At 34.1% G+C, this 22,289-nt stretch overlaps 2 protein-coding genes across 3 annotated transcripts; both read right to left on the bottom strand.

Annotated features, from left to right (window-relative positions):
* Nucleotides 1-3,564: 3,564 nt before the first annotated feature.
* On the bottom strand, nucleotides 3,565-12,186 carry LOC136223270 (uncharacterized). The gene is made up of 14 exons (XM_066011182.1): nucleotides 11,798-12,186; nucleotides 11,494-11,663; nucleotides 10,555-10,658; nucleotides 9,642-9,708; nucleotides 7,959-8,051; nucleotides 7,718-7,882; nucleotides 7,465-7,605; nucleotides 7,305-7,382; nucleotides 6,694-6,806; nucleotides 6,555-6,615; nucleotides 6,055-6,222; nucleotides 5,671-5,772; nucleotides 4,143-4,232; nucleotides 3,565-4,045 (listed from the first exon to the last, which is right to left on the bottom strand). Exons 1-14 carry the CDS (start codon nucleotides 12,075-12,077, stop codon nucleotides 3,983-3,985), a joined length of 1,695 nt encoding a protein of 564 aa, XP_065867254.1. The 5' UTR covers nucleotides 12,078-12,186; the 3' UTR covers nucleotides 3,565-3,982.
* Nucleotides 12,187-16,822: 4,636 nt separating this feature from the next.
* Nucleotides 16,823-22,047, bottom strand: LOC136224315 (uncharacterized). Of its 2 annotated transcripts, XM_066012610.1 has the most exons (9): nucleotides 21,774-22,042; nucleotides 21,327-21,493; nucleotides 20,220-20,324; nucleotides 20,083-20,139; nucleotides 18,961-19,041; nucleotides 18,620-18,654; nucleotides 17,681-17,770; nucleotides 17,442-17,601; nucleotides 16,823-17,259 (listed from the first exon to the last, which is right to left on the bottom strand). In XM_066012610.1, exons 1-9 carry the CDS (start codon nucleotides 21,901-21,903, stop codon nucleotides 17,152-17,154), a joined length of 933 nt encoding a protein of 310 aa, XP_065868682.1. In that variant the 5' UTR covers nucleotides 21,904-22,042; the 3' UTR covers nucleotides 16,823-17,151. The 2 variants fall into 2 exon arrangements, with proteins under 2 accessions (XP_065868682.1, XP_065868683.1); XM_066012611.1 differs by lacking the exon at nucleotides 16,823-17,259 and having other exon boundaries at nucleotides 17,460-17,601; nucleotides 17,681-17,775; nucleotides 21,774-22,047.
* Between the last annotated feature and the right edge of the window lie 242 nt (nucleotides 22,048-22,289).

Below are 22,289 nucleotides of genomic sequence, written 5' to 3'. Positions count from 1 at the left end.
TCTTTTAAAATTAAATATCAGCAATGAAAAATTCTAAAAATTACACATCATTAAAAAGCTCTAATATCATGACATATGTTACTTTTTGTTCCACATTTTATATATAATAGATAGATACTCTAAAATTTGGTTGGATTTTTTATATATTTTTAGTTCACTTTAATCAGTAATTTCTAATGTTTTAAATATGATTATCAGTTTGGGTTGGATAAAAATAATTGGTTAAACCTCAGAACAAAAGTTAATAATTAGTGTCCGCTATGGTTACTTGTTTGCACTTGTATATATAAAATATTTATTTCAATAGATTAACTGATTTTTTTACTAAAATTGGAAATATCATAAAATATAAATCAAAATCGAATGAAAAATATAAAATTATAAAACTAATAACTAAAACTGAAAATATCATAAAAAAAAATTGATTAAAATTGACTGAAAATATGAACCAAAAATTTATTTTAATTCAGATAGGGATTTACAAAAGAAACAGAATAATTTTAAAATACGCTTTTAAAAAGTTAAGGATTAATGACTTTTAAAGAGGAACGACTAAGGTTCTGTTTTTTGTCATCAGTAATTTTATTTCAGTTCAGTAGCATTCGGTTTAGTTGCATTAATTTTTAGTTCAGTTCAGTAATTTATCATTATTTATTATAATTATAATTATTTATTATTATTATTATAACAATTATTATTATAAGCTTATTTATTTTAATTATTACTATTTTTAAAGTATAATATTATTATTTCAGTTCAGTAGCGTTAAGTACAATTCAGTTCGGTAGCATTCAGTTCAGTTCAGTTTACTTAATTTCAGTAAAAAAGAACAAGGTCTAATAGACTTTAAGCCTAGATTAAATTTTGATTTGAATATAAAGCCTTTCTGGTTAGTGCTCAGGTTAGTGTCGATTTCTTATCGTGTTTTTGGGTTACATGTAATTTTATTATGCATATATATTAATAATAACTTTTAAAAATATAAGAAGATATGATACTATTTTTAAATACTTTATGTCATTTTTAAATTAGTGTATTAACACTAACCATCGATTTAGAGTGCTGTATTTTTGTGGGGCTATGTTTTGTTGATATGTAAATATTATTTTTTTTAAGATAAAAATGGCACCCATTGTAATCAAAACGTAACGGTATAATTTAAAATACTTTATTTTGTAAATAAAAATATTACATATGTCTATTTACAATTTTTTGAATCACATAAACCATAAGCATTTTTCTTTAATAATTTTCCCTTTTATGTTATTCAACTCGTGAACTTCAAAGTTGATTTATTGAGCTCTTAAACTCTGACCATGTTTGACCAATAGAATTTAGAGTATAACATTTTAGCTGATTATATTAAGGGTATTGCTATATACCATACCCAAATTTCTTATCACCGCACCCATTGGACCATTTTGCCATTGATATAAAAAATTTGTCAAAATTGAGATTTTTTTTTTTTAGAGAAAATTCAAAATTTAGCCTAAACGGATGCGGCATACCATTCCCACCATGGCGGGAACAGATGCCGCACCCGTTCCTACCATGGTGGTAATGGTATGCCGCATCCGTTCCCGCCATGGTGGGAATGGTATGCCGCATCCGTTCCAGCCATGGTGGGAACGGATGCGGCATACCATTCCCACCATGGCGGGAACGGTTGTCGTATCCGTTCCCACCATGGTAGGAATAGTATGCCGCATCTAAGTCTTCATATTTTAGATAAATTGGAACGCTATGAAAGACTGTGTCCACTCTTTTCTATCTGAGATCGAGATTCCTTTGGCTAAATTTTGAAATATGCAAAATCATAAAAAAATTTAGTGACGAAAAATACTAAATCATTCAATTTTTTGTGACGAAAAATTAAAAATTCTCCTGTTTTTTGTGACGAAAAATGCAAAATCATCATGAAAAATATGTATTATTTTCATGAGTTCTTTGATAAAAAAAGATGTAAATCTTAATGTTTCCGACTCGTAATCATCCATTTTCGGGGTTCGGATTGTCACACATCAATTATTTTCATAATTTCAATTATTGTTGTTCGAATTTATGATTTTGGAGAGAGAATTTTCAGTTTTTGATCAAAACTATGAGAAGGGCAAAAAAGTCCAAAAGTGACGGTGAAAAGGAATTTGATGGCGGCATTTAGCAGCTCACTTATATTAATGGTTAACTAGTCACATTTTCGTTTAACTGACTTGATTAATTATTGGTGTAAATATTTTTTGTAAAATTAGCTAATTACTAATAGTCGATAACTAATTGGTTTTGTAAAATGGTAAATAAGGCATCAATCTTTTATGGCAAATTTTTTTTTAATAATTCATATTTAAATGGTGACATGCTGATTTACAAATATAATTTTATCGATAAGATTGTAAACAACTTTCTTGCTATAAATTAGTGTCTAATATGTTAATTCTTGATCACCTTTTACAAAACATTATATACACATGTTGTAACTTAGATCTTTATTAATAAATAAAAATATATTTAAAACAATGAAAAGTATTCTTAAGTTTTTATTAATTGCATTAAAATTAAAGAAAAAAATATAAAACATGTGTCTTTTTATTAATATCATTACGGACTAATAATTAGTAATTAGGGATAAAAATAGACAAAAAAAAAAAACAATCAAAATTATAGAATTAAACAACAATAAAAAAAATGGCAAACAATTTCATTTTATAAAATAAATTCGAATCCACTAAAAATAAAGATATTGTCATTCTTATAAAATAAAATCCTAGCAGTTAAATTTATTTTCATAAAGAATAAATACATAAATTACAAATTCAATTATTCAAATAAAATGGGAAAATTTAAAACAATAAAACATCCCTTTATTATTGGTTCAAATTAAATAAATGTGACACGTGAAACTTAAGTAGATAAATGCACAACATGTGAAAGTTAAGTAAATAGTAATTATGGATAAAAATGTATTTCAACATTTTTTCAATTAACAGTTTGAGTCTAATCCGCTTTTTTAAGCCATTTTGTTACCAAATACTACTGTTAAAAGTTTTAGCTAGTTAAATTTTAAAAGTGGTCCAAATTTCTAATTTTACACCAAAACTTTTTCCACCAAATAGGGCTTTTATATATACACCCACATCATGTCAATCAACTAAAAATTCACTTTTAAAAGTAATACATCAACAAATGGTAATGTGTCAAAAAAAAAATAAAAATCAATTTTACCAAAATCGGTTCCGTTATATCCTGATAACTTGAGCAACACATGGGCCTCCTCATGGTCAGTTCCAACCCGAAGGGGAGAAAATCTGCTGAGGGACATGGATAGAAACACTGAAATAGAGACATCAGATTTTCTTCCATCCCGGAAATATTTTTTTCACTCGCTTTTTTTTTTCTCTATACGGCCTAGCTGGGATCTGGCATCGGCTCTGTGATCTCGCAATGCCCCCCAAAAAACACATGGTACTCACTGTGAACAATCAGTTTTCAAAGGGATATATGCCACAGAGGCCAAAGTCGTGATTATAACTCGCTCAAATTCTCCATTAAGTAAAGATAAAACTAATCTTGCTTAAAAACATTAAGGATAATTTTTTATCATTTCGTACGTAAAAGTAAAACTACACTTCCCCAAAAACAACTCGGGTAAATTTCCATCGTACCTCTATCATTGTCTAACAAATACAAGTTACACTCACCAAAAATGTTAACAAATAGTATGTCAACCAGAAAAATGTTATCTTTAACAAATTAAAATTCTCACCTCTATGTTGGTACCTCATTCTGGCACAATAAACTACAAATGCATTTCCTAGGGACCCAAAATTAAAAATGACGCTCTCTGATGCTTAAGTTAAACTATGACGGGGCTAGTTTTATCCCCAACATGCTCATTACCTGGGAGGGGGTAATAGCAAAGCCACATGAGATGAGATAATCTTCAGTGAGAAAATTCTTTCGAGCAGAAGTGCGATTACGACAACATTCAAGCTGTTTTCACCTTCCGGGAGGGAGGCCGTCGGAATAAGCTTATGAGATCATCAAGACCCTGTTGAACAATTGTACAAATTGAGTTCCAACTTAGTGCAATTTATGAGGAAACAATGTTGAATTAATAGGAAAAAAAAAAAGGAAGTTTGGAATACCCGGGTTGTGATGACAAGAAAGCTAAAAAGTACTATCAAATATGATCCCAGCACCAGAAGCAACAACAGGTCAAATGTTACGCTTGCGACCTGTAATAACACATCGACTGATAAATTTCAAGTAGCGGAAATGTCAGGAAACAAAATGGAAAGTAACTAAGATGTTTTTTCTTCAAATTCGACGAATCCTTCAGTAACATAGTGTGTTCAAGTATGGAGATTCAATTTAGTCATGAAATACACGGTTAGAATCCTTCGATTGGCCTTTATTTAGTTAATATGCAGAATTCTACGATGCAAACAGACGGTTGAAAATAATTAGATTGTGCCAGGATTCTAAAGAGAGAGATAGAGAACACCAACTAAATGAAAATTTTGAAAACTAGAATGTCAGAATCCTGATTCGGATTAGTTAGTTTTATGATTAGTCAATTCTGTTAATTAACAACTAAATGTCATCGCTGGTAATTTTCAAATATTATTTACGCTTATAGACATAAACAGATGATCGGTGCATTAGTTTAGTTAGGTAGTTACTGGATATATAAAGAATCCTGGTCTCTCTATCTCTCCAACGTAATTGTACTTCCTCCTCATTTCACTCTTTCTTCTCTCACATCACAAAATATAAGTTCGTTGTTCTATGGATAGGTATCATTACAGAGGATCTAAGGGCCAGCCATCAAAAATACACATTAAGGATAGGAAGTTTGGAGCAGTTTTTTCAAGCTTCAGTAAAAGGATTGAATCACAGCTTCAAAACTCTCAACAAGAATCAACAAATTTCTCATTTTGACCAACCAACACTGTAAAGGTATAAAATATGTATTTTCATATTGGTATGTATTTTTTTGCATAAAAATGGAGGGTTTTGTTTTTCTCTACACTCTTGAAATAGGCTACTGTTTCGGATATTTAAAAACTTGTTTTTGACAGATTTCGGTCTGTAAGAAAGACTGACCTCTACATTGTACTGATATAACCTTCTTATTTGATCCACGGCATATTCTAGTGTTGGTGAATCAGTAAACCAGTTGTTTTTAATCTTAATTTTAGTTTAGAGATCAAAACAAGCATGAAACAGAAGGCCCGGCCAAAATGGATCAAATAATCATTTCAGTTTCTTTGTAAATTTGGTCAATCTCGGGTCAGTTTGCGACGATTTTTTATACTGAAATGATGATGCACATCCCAACTGTCAGACTTGTTCATCCAGCAGTAAAAAGTAATGTTTAATGTTTGCCAGTCGATGAATAGTATTAGAAAGGATCGAAAGCCCTCTCCCTCCCACCTTCCTCTCTTATTTTTGTTACCTCTACAGATTTCTTTGTTTTCCCTCTTTTCTCTCTTATTAAGGTTTGATTCTTGACCTACAATTTAAGTTCAATAACTTGAAAATTTTAACAGAAGAGAATGTTTCATCAGAGGTATGAAAATGAGAAGTAAAGGCCAGAAAGAGAGGCATACATAGCACAAAAGAAAATCCCACTTTCATATGGAGAAATAATATTAGAAAAAGCAGTAGAACCTGATATATATTTAGTTTAGCTTCAGTCGAGTCGTAGAAGGTGAAAATGCCATCAAACACTTCATGTTGTAAGTTTACTTCGTGGGCGTGATTTTCTAGTTCCTGCACAAGCATTGAAAATTTAATGAACCAAATAGGAAAAGAAAAATGCTGACTAAGTTAGTTCAGTTTTTTTTTTTCCCTTTATATGTGTCGATCCAATGTTGGATGGTTTTCTTCCCATTAACCAATTCATTCACCAAACTTGGTGAAAGAACTTAGGAATATGAAGAAACAATTATGGCGTAGTTTAGTCAGTATTCATTTGAAGATTCTAGGCACAATCTTTAAGAGCATAAGATGAACAAACCAGAAAGAATGAGCAAGAAAATTCCAAGCAATCACCTTTTTTAATGCCATCACAAATGGGTCATTCTTTTGAAGAAATGGTGCCACTCTAGGTGTTCGTGACAAAAGATCCAACCATGATCGAACATAAGAAGGATTTACAGCCAAACTACTCTCATCTGCAAAGATTTCTATGTTCTTCCCTTGATGGCTGTAGACATGTCTCTAATACAATCAGAAGGAAAACACAAATTAGGGAACATGAACTAAAAGTTGATCCAAACATCCAATTATAGTTGTGTGGCTCACAAGTTGCCAAGAACCTTAATTTTTAGTGCTACAGAAATCCAGATAAACAATATATAAAACTGTATGACAGATGAATATGTTCTCATGCACAAGTTCAGACACATGGACACATGATATCCATGCTAGCTTTTTCATGAGTTACCGACTTAGAAGGTGTACATTACATATGTATGTGAAAATCCAAGTAGAAACACTAAAAATATCCTACCCTAATGACTTAATCTCATCCAGAAGTTTGTAAATCTTACCGCAATACTCTCAGCAACTAATTTGATGCTTCTGATAACTGCCGTTTCATTTACAAAATTTCTGCGTGTAAAACCAGGGTCTCAGACAATTAAACAATATAAAATAGTAACATTGATTTAGTCTTAAAAGACATATTACCTGCTATCACAAAGACCTCCAGTGCTTTCTAACATTTCAGGTGCAACAGAGAGTTCAGATAGAGTGGCAGCGGTGACCCTTAGCCTTGAAAATTGTTCATGCTCCCAAGCTACCTACAGCAGGTGAAAAGCTATCATCACCTGGTCTAAAAGAGAGGCAGCATATACATAATGTCTGTGTTATTCTGGAGGAACACTTAGTTCAAGGGGTACAGTATTTCCATGTGTAATGAACCAAAACATTCTAATGGAAAACAAAGAACAATTAATAACTTGTAAGAAAGGAAAATAAGTATAGGAAAACAGCAGTAGTCAGTGGTAACAGGATGAGACATCTCTGTTTCATGAACAAAATAGCAGGCAGTTTGACGTAGGCTTAGCTACATATTGACTCAGAGAATTTAGGATTCACAACTTGCCACAATGACACATAAAATGCTCCAAAATTTCACACATGAAGAGAATAGGTGTACAGAAAATCAACATATATATGGTTCTTTTTCTAATACTCATCCAAGGTTCACCTCTTCATGCAATATCAGCAAAGATAAGTGTCTTGAACCAGAAAGAAGAATTCAATAAGGACGTTAGGTTTGGGGCAGATTAACTTACTCTAGCATTTGAAATATTGATTTTTTTGTGCTTCAAACCAACTTTAAACCCCAGCTCTTCTGCTACACTGGAGAAACCCTAAAAAAAACACCACGTCAAAATATAAAATCCATTGATAGTTGAAAACAGCTTTATTTGGTTAAGATTTCCATCTGCTTACTTCAAAAATTTGTTTGATATAGGCATTTTCAGGAGGCTTAGATACATGAATCCATAAATCATTATCCCATGAACCAATGCTATTTAAGCAAATAGCATAGTCAACGCTCTCACGTAACCGTTGATCAAAGCTCCGAAGCCACTGCAAAGGGTGAAAAATATTGTGGAATGTAACCAAAGGAAAAATGGACATGCATTTAAGTTGATTGAAAATATAATGCATGAAATGTAATCAATTCAATCCAACTGAGCACCTTCTGTGTTCCGTTGTAGTTATAAGGTCCACCAGATGTTAACCCGAAAAGAATATTATATCTCCCTCTCGTCTTTGGATTTGCATAGAGAAGCGAAAATAACCTAGCTATCTCGAGAAGAGCCACAACACCACTTCCATTGCTATCACTTCCAACTGATAATGCCTGCAAAAGAAACCATTGTCATAGCCATACAGCAGGAAAAATTGGCTACATCACTAAAGTATGCAAAACCACCTACTGGAGCTGTTCCAAAAGTATCATATGATGCTACTATAGCAATTGTTGGAAGTTGATTTGAATCTCCATCTGCTTTCAAACCTGGCAACCATCCCTGTGACAATTAATAAATGATAATTCAGTTCAAAAGCAAGACAATAAACATAATCAATTAGCTTGAAGGTCAGCCAGATTTTTGGATAACATGCATAACAATGCAAAAAATGTCTAGCTGCTTTGTTCAAGGAAGTAACTAATAATATATTCATTACCAGGAATGTAGCCCAAGTCTTAATCCGAAGACACACATCCCAGAGTTTATAACTAAAATGCTCCCTTCAAACATTCTAGCAACATAAAGCCCGATAGTAAAAAAAATTTACTGTATACTTTTTGAATAACAGATCTTACTGTATATAATTATCTTGACTAGCGAAGTTCAAAATTAGTTCCTAACATCAAATGTCAATATTCAACTGAACCCAAATACACTAGAGGCCCAAAACCAAATAAACCCAAAGCTTAAACTAAACGGCCCACAAAGCACACCGGGTAATCAACGCAGAAAGTTTCTCAGAACATTGGTTTGAGCACCCCAAACCATACTCCATATTGCTTTTCCATTTAATTCTATATATAAAGATGAAGCATCTCCAGCTATAAGTGAGTTATTTTGGTTGAATACAGTATGTTGGATGTGAAAACCAGAATACATCAGGAAGCCTACAACAATAATTTATCCTCAGTTCTGCATACTGCAATTTCAAGTGAGCACCAACCAAAAATAAGAGTATATATGATTCCTCTTTTTTTGAATTAATAGCATACAATATGCCAATATTTCACTAATTTTAATTCGTCAACAAGGAATATGTACAAAGGGGAGATTTAACTAGTAAAATAGACCAAGAATGGTGTGGAATCAAGTGATAGATTATGAAATCATATCACAATAGATGGTAGAAAAGTTTCTCCTCAACTCCAATTTCCAGCGGAATTGAGATTAAAAATTAGTAAAGGTGAATTCATCTTATTTATTTTGGGATTCAGAAAACAAATTTTCGATATCAACTCATCAAGCTCTTATAAGTTGTTATAGGTATTGCAACAAATTAGGGAATGCTAAGTTCAGAAATTAAAATATTGAGTGACCCTTTCCTAACTGAGGCCAAAACTCGTACAAAGCACATACAATCTTCAAACGTTATTTAATAAAGTATAGTGACTGTATCATATCCAAAAATGGTTATTGAATAGTATAATGCAGCACAGATTGTAGAAAGCATTCATTGGAGAGGAGGAAGCAAGGGTTGAATTGAAACCCAACTGCTAAATATGGCTCCAAATCACAGCCTTGACTGGCCATAGAAGATTGCAGAAAAAAATGATACCAGCACACAAAAAGAGCACAAAAGAAGGGTCAAAACAAGTTCTTAAGAAAAATACATACTACTGCATAAAATATATACATTTGCACTGATGCCAACATATTAGACCACCCTCAAACCGTTTAATGGTAACGCAACATGTAAAGGAGGTAAATAAAATTAGAATTTCCTTTCCCCCTAGAAAATATAAATGGAGAATCTATAGGTGTTTCTCTATCTAATAATTCAGAGGTATCAATGATACATATTCCTGGGCTATATGTTCCACTCTATTATAAATATTTATTCCATATAAAAAGAAAAAGTTGGAAACTGACCTGAATGTTTGTCATAGTAGGAGATGCAATTTTCTTGGGCTCTGGTGCAGAGACAACAAGTTTGTATCTGCAAGATACGCATGAAAAAAATGTATCAGAAAAATGTTAACAGCTACGTAAAAATGTCAGCTTTATCAATAAGGGAGCAGGCAGTAATAACTAATAACCATATGGAACGCAAACACGCTAACAGCATTGGGAAAAACCAACCATTAGTTCAAATAAAAATTTATTGAGCATACGAATATGCAGGAAGAGCATGACTATTTAGTTTTCATACTTATATTGCACTGAGAAATCAGCTGTGGAGAAGAAAGTTTAATTCACAAAAAGGTACAGCCACAAGAAGATAAAATCAAAGGACATGGGCAGGAGTACACACTTCACAGCCATTGATTCTAAGAAAACCTTTTAAAATGTATACGAAAAGCTCTAGTGTAAACTGAGAAACTTCTTATCCAAATAAAAGCAGTGAAACTAGAAAATCTACATCCTAAATTCACACCAAGCATGGCCAATCAATTATATATTTACTTTACTAAAAACTTAAGCCCTCCACCCCACCTAGCAACAATGGAAACATGTAAGTCTCCTAATTAGTTTCTTAATTCTTTTATTGCTATTTCATATGTTTTTTCATCGTTTCTTTCTCATAGTTTCTTGATAAATTGCAGAAAGGACACAATTAACTGATCTATCACTTGAGCATCAAAGACTCGGCTGATTAAACGAACATAAGCATGCTATGTGTGCATAAAATTTGTAAGCATGCTTGTATAACATGCAGGAATAAACAAGCATGTGATACACAAAACTTTCCAACTCGCCTTGTCATAATAGTCTGTCATATTCAATAACTGCTATACAGTATTAACTACAACTCATACATCTTAGTGATAATGTATTAACTAACCCGCCAGTAGTTGCAGTAGCAGGCTGACCTGTGGCATCATTTCTCTTGACATCAGCCAACACGGCATCAATGTCATCATTCTCAAAAGCAAAATACACAGGATACTGTCACAAGAAAAGTATCAAACATGCATAATTAAATGAGATCAGTATAAGGAATAACTATATAAGAAAAGACAAGGTATCAAAGATGACAAGTTATGGTCTTTTTAAATAAGATAAATATGTATAATGACAGAAAATTCCAGACCCCAATGCACACTTGAGTAGGAAATGAATAGAAAATTAACAAAGTCAAGATGTAAGAATTTGGTATGGTCAAAACATGAAAGTAGTAAAACTGCAATGGCATACTAGTCTTAATTAAGAGCATGAGGGAAACTGATGCATTGGTGTAAAACAAGGAAAATTCCCAGAACCATCTCTCTCTCTCCCTTTATCTACAAGGGAAAGATCTAAAAATATTTTAAGCATTGGTGTGAACAGAATTACCAGCTTAATATCAAAAGTTTTATGATCATCGTCTCAGTGATATGGCATTGTTCTTTCGAAGAATTTCAGCAGCTAATGGATAGGAAAACAGATATTGAATTATAAAGCAAAAAGGTGAATTGAAGAGCATTTGCGCCTGTAAAGATCATTAATCAAAAAGTTCGAGCTTCAAATTTGTAGAGTATCATGTCTCTGTGATAGCCACAAATAAGACAGGATAACAAACTATGCGTAGTTAAGTATGCTATTATGATCTACCCCAAACCAATATTAAGTAGCACATGGCAAAAGATTAATCAGCCTGGCTCTAGATGATGAGGTAAAGATAATTGAACTAACAGCACGAAGCAAAGGCATTATGGGTTGGTAAAAGAAAGTGTAGGGAGAAAAAAAAAACGGGGGAGGAGAACAGGAAAAACATAACAATTATTGTTTGAAATTGACTCACAGGTAGGTTAGCATGTATAAGTAATCGTTCAAGCTCTGCCAATACAGTCTTCACTAGATCCAAATCATCAACTTGATGCTCACTCTCCATGGAACCTCCCTTTTCAAAATTAAAGACTTGAGGGAGCATAAAGAACAGTCCACCTAGAGTCTTTCTTTGAGTAATATACTCTGTCATTCGGCAACCATAAAAAGATAATTTCAGCAGCATAAACAACATACAAACAGAACAGGAAAAGGAAAAGGAAGTGCAGCAGAGCAGAGCACAGCAATTTTAAGTAACAAAGTAGCAAGTAACACAGTACCTTTAATAAAAGTGAGATTGAGTTCACGAACAGGAATCATGAGGACAGTACGCGAAAGATCAGCACCGGGAGTGAAATGCAAAGAGCCGGCGTGGTGGTTGAGAGTGGCGAGGCGGGATCCAAATGGAACACCGGAGATATCGTACTGAATGAGACGGTAAACGTCGACGACAGTGGCGGCGTCGCAGAGCTCGACACAGGCAACAAACATGAAGACGAAAGCGATCATGGAGTACATGGATTCCAGTATTTCAGCGTCGCGTGGTTTCTTGGAAGCCATGGTTGTGGGAATGGATGGAAGTGGAAGTGAAAAAGGATCTGAATCAAATCTAGGGTTTTAACAGTTGAATTTGTTAGTTAATCGACTTTGACAGTGGAATTTGTTTTACTTCCATTGTTTACTTCGCTCTCTCTTTTGATTTCAGTATTTCCTTGGAATGCAGACCTTCTACCTGTCGTTTTGTACTTCTACCTGTCGTTTTGTCGTATAATAACTTTTTTTTTTTGGTAAAATTTAGGTGAGGGTATATTTTTCAAAATTTAGCCTCTAAAAGAAAAAAGAATTTTCAAAATTTTCAATGTTTGAGCCCTAAATAAATAAGTTTTAAAGATAAATCTCTATAATTAAACCTAATGAAGAAAGGGAAAATTACAAAACTAGGTCAAATAGGAGGCTCATTTACATATTTAACTCATTTACTCAACCTACTACATATCTAGACTGATTTTATATGATTTTTCCATAATACCCCTAACCTTCCATTTCCCCAAACGCGAACGATCTCTCCCCTCTTCTCCTTGGTTGCGCGAAATGGTGGCAGCTCCTCCATTAATGATTCCAAGACTTTTGATCTTCCTACCTTCCTTTAAATTGCATGAAATCTGCACAATTTCTCCAAATCACAGTATATTTATCTTCTTCCTCTCTCCATCTCTTGATTCAGCAACTTCCTAATCCAAGAAAACGAAGCCATGGTTCTTCATCTTCCATTTCCTGCTCGTTCGAAGAAATGGTGGTTCTACGTTATTTTCATCGTTTTACCCAGTTTATCATATTGGGTTCGTCGAAAAATGTAAGTATATACTGTTTTTTCTGCATTTTCTCGGACCAATCTACTTAGCATATGCGGTTTTCGCAAAGTCTTCGGAGAGAAATTTATCGATTTAACTTCGTGAAACGATGATTACGCGAAGTTTGCGAGCTAATTCGATAAATTTCTCTGCAGACTTCGCGAAATCATCGTTTGGCGAAGTCAGAGCGTCACATTTCTCCTCGTAGACTCCGTGAAATCATTGTTTCGCGAAGCCAGAGCGTCACATTCCTCCTCGCGGACGTCGCGAAATCATTGTTTCGCTAAGTAAAATACCCTCTTCCTTGCACATTTATGTTCGCATACTTAGCGAATCATCGTTTCGCAAAGCCAAATCTTCCCTTTTTCTGACTAACACGATTAAATTTTTCTCAAGGTGGTTAAATACATAATATTCATTCCTGGAAGTCGGCGTGTTAGGGTGTCATGAGAGACATCCATTCAAAAAGGTCCGGACTTCCAACCATCGGTTGTGAATAGGAGTCTACACCGTGAGACACGTCCATCCCTCAGTGGTTAATAAGAGATTATGTGTCGTGAGACATCCATCCATCGTTGGTGAATAAGAGCCTATGTATAATGAAGTGATTTGTTAGGAGTTTATTTTGGTAATTTTAGTGAATAGTAGCCTATGTATTATGAAGTGATTTGTTAGGAGTTTATTGTGGCAATCTTAGTGAATAGGAGTCTATGTATTATGAAGTGATTTGTTAGGAGTTTATTGTGGCAATCTAATGTTATAATTTTAATATTAGAATCCGTTGTTGTTTGGCATTTTTTGTTATATACCACTTCGCGAATTAGCTTCAAAACACATCCAGACTTCGCATATGCTAATTAAATTCATCAAGTAAACCAAACATTAGTTTCGCATATGCTAATTAAATTCATCAAGTAAACCCAAACACTAGCTTCGCAGGCTTCGCATAATATCGAATCTGCGAAGTCAGGCGGGAGGGAAGGAGACGCGCATAAATATTGAGGGTATTATGGAAAAGTCACACAAAATCAGTCTAGATATGTAGTAGGTTGAGTAAATGGATTAAATATGTAAATGGGCCTCCCATTTGATCCATTTTTGTAATTTACCCATGAAGAAAACCAGTGGTGTAATTTAATTTGATTTTAAAAAATATAACAATTCAATTTAAATCTTTTTATTTGAATAATTAGTTTAAAAAGTCTCTAAGCTCGTATTCATATAAAATTGGTAGCTCATTTGAGTTTTAGGTGTTTGGTTGGTGATCCACTGTTTTACGAGTTCTTATATTAAACACTCGGTCTCTCATGTCACTCGGAGGACCCTCAATTTACATTTGGACACATGTATGGTGACCTCATGTAATAATTAAAAGGAAAAATTATAAAACTAGGTCAAATGAGAGGTTCATTTACATATTTAACTCATTTACTCAACCTACTACATATCTAGACTGTTTTTGTGTGACTTTCCCATAATACCCTTAATATTTACGCGCGCCTGTCTCTCTCCCATCTGACTTCGCAGATTCGATCTTATGCGAAGCCTACGAAGCTAATGTTTGGGTTTACTTGATGAATTTAATTAGCATATGTGAAGCCTGAATGTGTTTTGAAGCTAATTCGCGAAGTGGTATATAACAAAAAAAATACCAAACAACAATGGATTCTAACATTAAAATCATAACATTATCAAAATTTACAACAAGATTGCCACATAACAACATTAAAATCATAACATTATCAAAATTTATAACAAGATTGCCACAATAAACTCCTAATAAATCACTTCAAAGTAAACCTGACTAATCTGGACGAAAATTTCTCTCTCTACAGGAAGTCCAGACCTTTTGGGATGGACGTGTCCCATGGTGCACACCAAGATTGGCACAATCTCTCCAAACCAGTCATTTCAAAGTGAATGTGTCAATCTTTAGGGAAATTTCTCCCTATACAGGAAAGAAAGTCATCTCCCCTGCATCCGAGGACGCCGCCTTCTAGAAAGGGATGTTATGTAATCAACCACATTCAGGAAAAATTAATCGTGTTAGGCAGGAAAAAGACGATTTTGGCTTCACGAAATGAGGATTAGCGAATCATGTGAATGTAAATGTGCAGGGAAAGAGATGATTTTACTTCACTAATCGATGTTTTCGCGAGGTATGTGAGGTCTGAAACGTGACGATCTACATCGCATATCGATGCTTTCGCGAAGTCTGCGAATGAAATCATGAACTTCTCTACTCGCAGACTTCGCGAACTATTCAATTCGCGAAGTAGATTGTCACGTTTCAGGCTCTTTCTCTTCGCAGATCTTCGCGAAATCATCGACTACGCGAAGCGATTTCATGGAAAAACGCAGAAAAAACAGCAGATACTTACATTTTTCACGCCTTTCACCCTTAAAAGCGACAATAACAATATGATAAACTGGGAAAAACGATGGAAATAACGTAGAATAACCATTTCTTTGATGGTAACAAGAAGAAAGAAACCAAGTAACGAGTAGGAACAGGAAGATGAAGAACCATGGCTTCGTTTTCTAGGATTAGGAAGTTGCAGAATCAAGAGATGAAGAGAGGAAAAAGAGAAATACATTGTGATTTGGAGAAATGGTGCAGATTTCGTGCAATTTAAAGGAAGATCAAAAGTCTTGGAATCATTAATGGAGGAGCCAACAGCCATTTCACGTACCCAAGGAGAAGAGGGGAGAGAACGTTCGCGTAAGGGGGAAGTGGGAAGGTTTGGGGTATCATGGGAAAGTCACACAAAATCAGTCTAGATATGTAGTAGGTTGAATAAATGGGTTAAATATGTAAATGGGTCTTCCATTTGACTCATTTTTGTAATTTACCCTAATTAAAATAGTGGACCCTCTTATAATAATTATGAGTCCATATTACACGTGTCAAAATATGTATGGAATGCCCTTTATTTGACATCGAAAACCGGGTGTTTCTAATAATTTGCCGTCTTTTATCCTTGAAAAGTAACCTACATCTCATTTTTGGAAAAACAGTTTTTTCCGACAGCAAACATAAAATAAACGGACACTTTACATGCAAAAAGTTCTCTTTTTATAATAGATCTTATTAAAGTTCTCTCTATATTATGTATATTAATTATGTGTACTTCCTTAAAAAAAAGTACGTGTACTTAAAATTCGATTCCCCACTCCGTAAAAATTTAGCCCTCATTGGTAGGTGATCTGTAAATTCCACTGTAAATCCTGATCAAAGTCTGTGGTTTGCCCCGACCTTGGGAATGGATAGACCTACCCTTACCTAAACTTTATCCTACCAAAAAAAAAATTCAATTAACTGGTTATCATTCAAAATATGGATAAGATGTCAAAATACCACTAGCGTTCACATCTAGGAACCATTTTATCCATAATGTGACAAGTTTGATTAATTTGATAAATAATTTATCAAACTACCTTCTCGACATGAAAAAGAAATTAAAAAATATATAGACAAAAAAAATTCAAATATTTCTACAAATTAATCTTCAATTTTATTATTAAATCACAAGATAATATAAAACCTTTCTTTGGAACCAACTGATATGGAACAAATAACTATGTTTTATAACGATATCTTAAATAACTCAATTTGCCAATATTAACGTGAGTAGAATTGCAAACTGCTACTGACCCTTTAACATTATGGGTACTTTTACACCTTGAAAATATAAAACAAACAAATATTTTTGTCACGGTGTAGATGAAAATAAAATCTTTTAGAATTTTCATAATTATATGGAAAAAAACTACTTAAGGGTGTTTGAGTGCTCCTTTTCGTGCTCCTGTTTGCCTTTTACAGTTCGAAATTGAGAGTTTTAGGTGTTTGTTTAGTGACATTCATGTTTACCTTTTACACTTGAAAATGAGTTTTGCTCTGCTTTTTGGAAAAGCAGCTTTTTCCCACACCAAGCAGCAACAGCAAACAGTAGGTAAAACAAACGGGCCCTTAGTATTGTATTTTAGTTAAAAAAAAAAGTACCTAATATAACAAAACTGTGAAACAATTTCACATTAATAATTCCTAACCATAATATTAACAAGAACTTCCATCACTCTTAAGAACATGCTGCAGCAGAAGAAGCCAGATAATTTGCAACACTTTCATTGCATCTTCTCCACAGACCATCTAACTTTTACCGCGGTAAATTTATTGCTAAAAACCTTGTTCAATGCAGCAGTAAACGGGAAGCGTGAGAGAAGCATCCACCATATTCGAAGGTGAAACCCGTGATCTAGTCAGAGAAGCATCCGTGGTATTCTTATAATATGTTTTCTGGGAATATAAATGCCAAGTCTTCATTATCTCTATATACTTGAACAAGTGCAGCAGCTTTATACACAAACATCCCGAACATGGCTGGGACGATCTGCGTATCGAAACCAAATGGCGATCACCGAATAAATAAGGTCAAATAGTAAGAAAGAAACCAGCAGCATTTTAGGAAAGACCAGGAGCAGCTAAGCAAACTGATGACTATGCATATGTGCAATTTGCTTTAGCATTTCATTTCGAGAACGGAGAGCAAAAGGTGTTGATTTATGAGGTTACCTGGAAATCAAAGAAATCGTTGGCGAAATAATGATGTGACAAGGCCCAGATTCCGTAAATTGCAGCTGGTATCACAAGTCTCGGAGAGGAAAGAGCAATGCTGCTGCCCTTAATTGATTTCAATAATGAATCCGTAATATCCTCACTTCTTATTCCGATCCTGAAACAAAAAACATCAATGAGTTCCTACCGAGAAGAAGAGCGTATAGATAAAATAAGATAGGCGTTCAATGCCATACTTCTTGGGCTTCTTTTGCATGAAGATTGGAGGAACCATTTCTTTGGATAGGTTGTCAGCATATTTGTATAAGAGTTGAAGGTACAAGCAACTGCACTGAAAACGATATTGATCACATACAGGGAAATTACGTGAATGGGGATAGTAGAAAATATTTCTCCTTTTCCGAGGAAATTCAAGGGTAAAATAGATCCACGGCCCCTGAACTATAACACTTCTAACGTTATGATCCCTAAACTTTATTTTGTAACATAAAAGTCCATGAACTTTACATCACTATAACATAAAAGTCCAAATCAAGAAAATCCATTAAAAGATCAACAAAATGATGAAATGGATAAAAGAGTCAATGATGTAGTCAAACTTGTCCTGGTCAACATTAAGTTAATTTTTTAAATGAATTTTCTTTGATTTGGACTTTAATGTTTAACAAAATGAATTTTCAATAACTTTTATGTCAGAAAATGAAGTTTAGGGGCATGATGTTAACATCGCTATAGTTCAGGGGCTATGAAAGTATTTTCCCCGGAAATTCAGTACTAAGTTGATCACATACCAGTGGACTCATGTCTAACTTTTAACTAAGTATATAATTCACTTATCAATCATCACAAAGCAAGAATGTAATTTGCTTCATGTCACTGATGCTATGAAAAAGAAAAACCGCATGTTAGTCACCTCGACAAGTGTTATTTTCTTCAAAATAAAGGGTTTTTCATGGTAATATTTCTGTTCAAGCACAAGTGAAAAGAAATTGCCATCTTTGTCATTTGTACGCGTATAACCTTTGTTAAGTGTTCAAACAAGGGCATAATTGATGAGTGCTCCTAGAACTTGGGAGGTCAATTACAAGCTTAAGAACATTTGGGGGAAAACTATGGCAACAAGAGGCTAGACATGAAACTGAAACATATCAAAGTCTTGAAGTCAATCAACCAACCTGAAAAGTGCTCCGATTGCATAACTTATAGCAGCCTGTAAAATTCACAAGTAGGACAATCCGTAAGCAAACTATCTATGAAACCTTTCAAATGTCTCAATCTCACTCATCATTCAAATGAAAATGATGCTTACTTTGCCTAAAAACAAATGTAACTGAAAGATCAACCATCAATCTATTATGCATTATTGCATATTTTCCTATATTATAATCATCAGCTTGAATTATTAATTAGACAACCTCCAAAACAACCGAAATAGCTTTTGAAATGTACTGCACCAGGTTATATATCTTATTCCAGTGTTGATACCAAAGCTTGTTTTTCACTATGAAAGTTTTACCTGGAACGATAATACAACTAAACAGTAGCCGCTGCAAGCAGTTCCAATACCAACTGATAATAGCATCAGTTCCCTTTTGAGCTGCAAGAAGAAAACTACCGAATCATCATGTTTTAGAACCATAATAACAAAGAAATTTCTGGTTTAACTTGTGATGAAGAATTAAATTTTCATGTAATAACGCATAATCTTTGGAGAATAAAGAGAAAAATGTAGTAGCATTGTCCAATGGCAGAGGAAACTAATGGGACCAATTAGTCATCTTGGGCACAATTTCACATAATAGGTAACTGGTAAGCGAGAAGTATTTGGAAGTTAAGCATTTAACGACTATCTTATAATTTCGATTGATGGAATTACTGAACTGTAAATCAATAAACATGCCCGAATTCAGAAGAAAATTTAAAATCTCCAAGTACAAATGCTTCTGTATAGATATTAACGGCAGCTTAAAGTTATAAAGAACAGTTTTCTTTTGGGCCAATTGAATTTGATCTTCTTTTTTATGCAGAACTGACTTGAAAAAGCTACTTAATATGCCTTGGCAAACAGTTCTCTCCGAATAAATTTGGCAAATATTGGAAAATCAACCACATTTGGCATATGTTGGAAATCAACAACAGATAAGTAGGGTTGTCAATTTCTGACATGACAACACTACTTACAGAGACAACTCACCCGGCACGATTATCATTTTTATTGCATTTATATCATATATAATCATGTGGAGTATATAGATCACATAAGACAATTACGACACCGATAACCCGTTTTGACACCCCTACAATATAAGCCAATAGCAATAACAGCCAGAAGCACATTACCATAACATTGATAGAAGTGCTATACATATGGTGGTGAAAGAAGAAGCAACAGCTGCAATTAAAGATATGCTACCAAATGCTTAACAAAAAAACAGTTTCAGTTGAAGATCCAGTTCGGTATCATTTCGATCTATTCAAACAATATATGAAATGAGACAAAGGTAAATATCTACTGTTAACTCTCAATCAACTGCAAATGTCAAATTTAAAGATCTAAATATCCAATGGCCATGGAAATGACTGAGTAGAAAAGGCTCATCAATTACTAAACACCACAAAAATCAGGGAAATATCATACAGCTTCATATCTGAGAAAGTTCAGTTTCATCCTTCTGTCCCTATCATCTTGTATTGCCTGTATCATGACATGGAGTAATAAGTAATGTTTAAGAAGAATTTTCATTCAGTAAGAAAACTGTCATGATAAAAGCACACCTTAGCAAGGGCTTTCCTATTCATCGGTGCAGAGTAGTCACCTGATATCCATTCTTGTGTTGTGGTTAGTTTCAGAAAACCCCCGTCATCATCACTTTCAATAACCTGCATCCATATTAAAGCCATTAGAACTAACTAGAAATTGATTTGAATCGGCTTGACTGTAAAACAAAAAGTAAAATAAAAGAGTTTTACTTGGATGGAACAGGATTGTCCACAGTGAAATAATCTTTTGAAAGAAGTTGTTTTTGCACATTCAGTTAGTACTAAACAAATTAGGCTTGCCAATTTGTGACAGGACGCCACGATTTAATTAGACAAACCGCTTGACATGATTATCATTTTTCTGTCATTTATATCATATATAATGATGTGAAATATAAAGATCATATAACACGATTATGACCCGATAACCCATTTTGACACCCTTATATGCCTATGTCACAGAGAAATCTTAGTCCAAGTATTTGATTGCTCTGTTCTAAAGCCTACACTAATTATCATTCACAATCCCATGTCATTCTAGCAAAGAGCAGCACTTAATCAGTGCAAAGTGCATTCTTTGTGAAGTAAAGAATGTAAGGTATTGCATTACTTTTTCGGATTGTTCATATAGTTAGGGCTGTAAATAAGATGAGCCGCTCAGTGTTCGGTTCGATAAAAGCTCGATTCTGTTCGGCTGGATTTATAAATGACCCGAGCTTGAGCACGGCTAAACTCGGGAGCAGGCTCGGCTATAGGTTCACGGACAAGATAGATTATAATGTTCATGAACAGGCTCGTGAGCAAACTTGGTTCGATTATTTTTTTAATAATAGTATTGTTATAAAGGGGGAAATGTAAAACTAGCTAATGTAACTTGTTTTGCAGGTTTTAAAACTATGTAGTTTTGTGTTAAATAAATTTCAAATGGACATAATTAATGAGTTATTCGCAAACAAAGTTCATGAACACAATTAACAAGCTGCTAGCGTCGCAAGCAAAGCTCGTGAACAAATCAACGAGCTACTCGCTCCAGCTCGTTAATTTTCTAAAGAGCAGAGCATGAACAAGCCAAAGCAGGGATCGGCTTGGCTTGATTACAGCCCTAGGTATAGTTCATTTTACCTGTTCCACTTCTTGAGGGATATCATCAGGTTTATCATCATCAAAATCAACAAATTTCATGACCTCTCTCAGCCAAAACATATCTGAAGCTTTGGATACAAAATCTCCATTTAGTTCCCTTTCCTTGAGGAACATTTTCAAAACATCCTCTTCTACAAGTTCCCTCACTGTAAAAGAGAAAAACATAATCAAAGACAGTATGTAATGATCAGTATCATCAAAATTAAAAACAGCCCCAATTTCAAAGCGAATCTAAGCAATGACATAGATTTCTAGACAATTTTTCGCATTTCCCACTCCTCTATAGAACTAGAAACATGAGGAAGGTAACCTATATACCTTCAAAGAAGATCTACATACACACTACAAAATACCAATTTACATTATGCATATTACCTAGTGTGAAGTATCAAAAAACTTGTGAAAAAAGGGAGGAAAATTGCAGACCTGGCTGAGAGCTAGCTCTAAGCAACGAAAAAGCCGGTAGGTTTCTCTTAAAAAGTGGTTTCGGAGATGAAATTGGGAATGGAGATTTGGTGCAGGTGGAGAAGCAAGTAATGCTTGAAATAGCGTCCATCTGCAATTCCAAGCGACAATGTAAGTTTTGGGAGCTCTGATTGCAGACAGGAGAGATAGATGATTGCTTGCTTCTGCTGGTTTTAGTTTATCTCTTGGGAGGGCACAGGACCACAGCTGATGAGATGAGAAATTCTAGAATCCAACCGTACATTACGTCCGTCGGCAAATAATTTAATGAGCGAGTGAATTCGCGAACTATTCGAGTTCGGTTCCACTAAAATTCGGCTCAATAGAATTCGGGCCGGGTTGAGAATCGGTTAATGAATCAATACCAAAGTTTGCGAATATGCTCGATTAATTTTTACTTATTATATATGTTAGTAATTAATTTTTCATTCAAAATAAAGCAAATGCTTAAAAGCATTATTTGGTTCCTGATCTATC

Source organism: Euphorbia lathyris, chromosome 3 (assembly GCF_963576675.1).
Source record: "Euphorbia lathyris chromosome 3, ddEupLath1.1, whole genome shotgun sequence".
Lineage (NCBI taxonomy): Eukaryota > Viridiplantae > Streptophyta > Magnoliopsida > Malpighiales > Euphorbiaceae > Euphorbia > Euphorbia lathyris.
Note: the sequence above shows the minus strand (reverse complement) of the source record. Positions and strands in the feature narration are given on the sequence as shown.

Excerpts from the sequence above, each read along its gene's own strand:
- LOC136223270 (XM_066011182.1), bottom strand. The coding sequence starts at position 12,077 with ATGGCTTCCAAGAAACCACGCGACGCTGAAATACTGGAATCCATGTAC. Across the intron at positions 7,883-7,958 it reads ATACTTTTGGAACAGCTCCA|GCATTATCAGTTGGAAGTGA; the intron begins GTAGGTGGTTTT and ends TTTCTTTTGCAG. Across the intron at positions 6,807-7,304 it reads TCAATATTTCAAATGCTAGA|GTAGCTTGGGAGCATGAACA; the intron begins GTAAGTTAATCT and ends CACCTGCTGTAG.
- LOC136224315 (XM_066012610.1), bottom strand. The coding sequence starts at position 21,903 with ATGGACGCTATTTCAAGCATTACTTGCTTCTCCACCTGCACCAAATCT. Across the intron at positions 20,140-20,219 it reads ATAGGAAAGCCCTTGCTAAG|GCAATACAAGATGATAGGGA; the intron begins GTGTGCTTTTAT and ends GTCATGATACAG. Across the intron at positions 17,260-17,441 it reads ACGATTTCTTTGATTTCCAG|ATCGTCCCAGCCATGTTCGG; the intron begins GTAACCTCATAA and ends TTCGATACGCAG.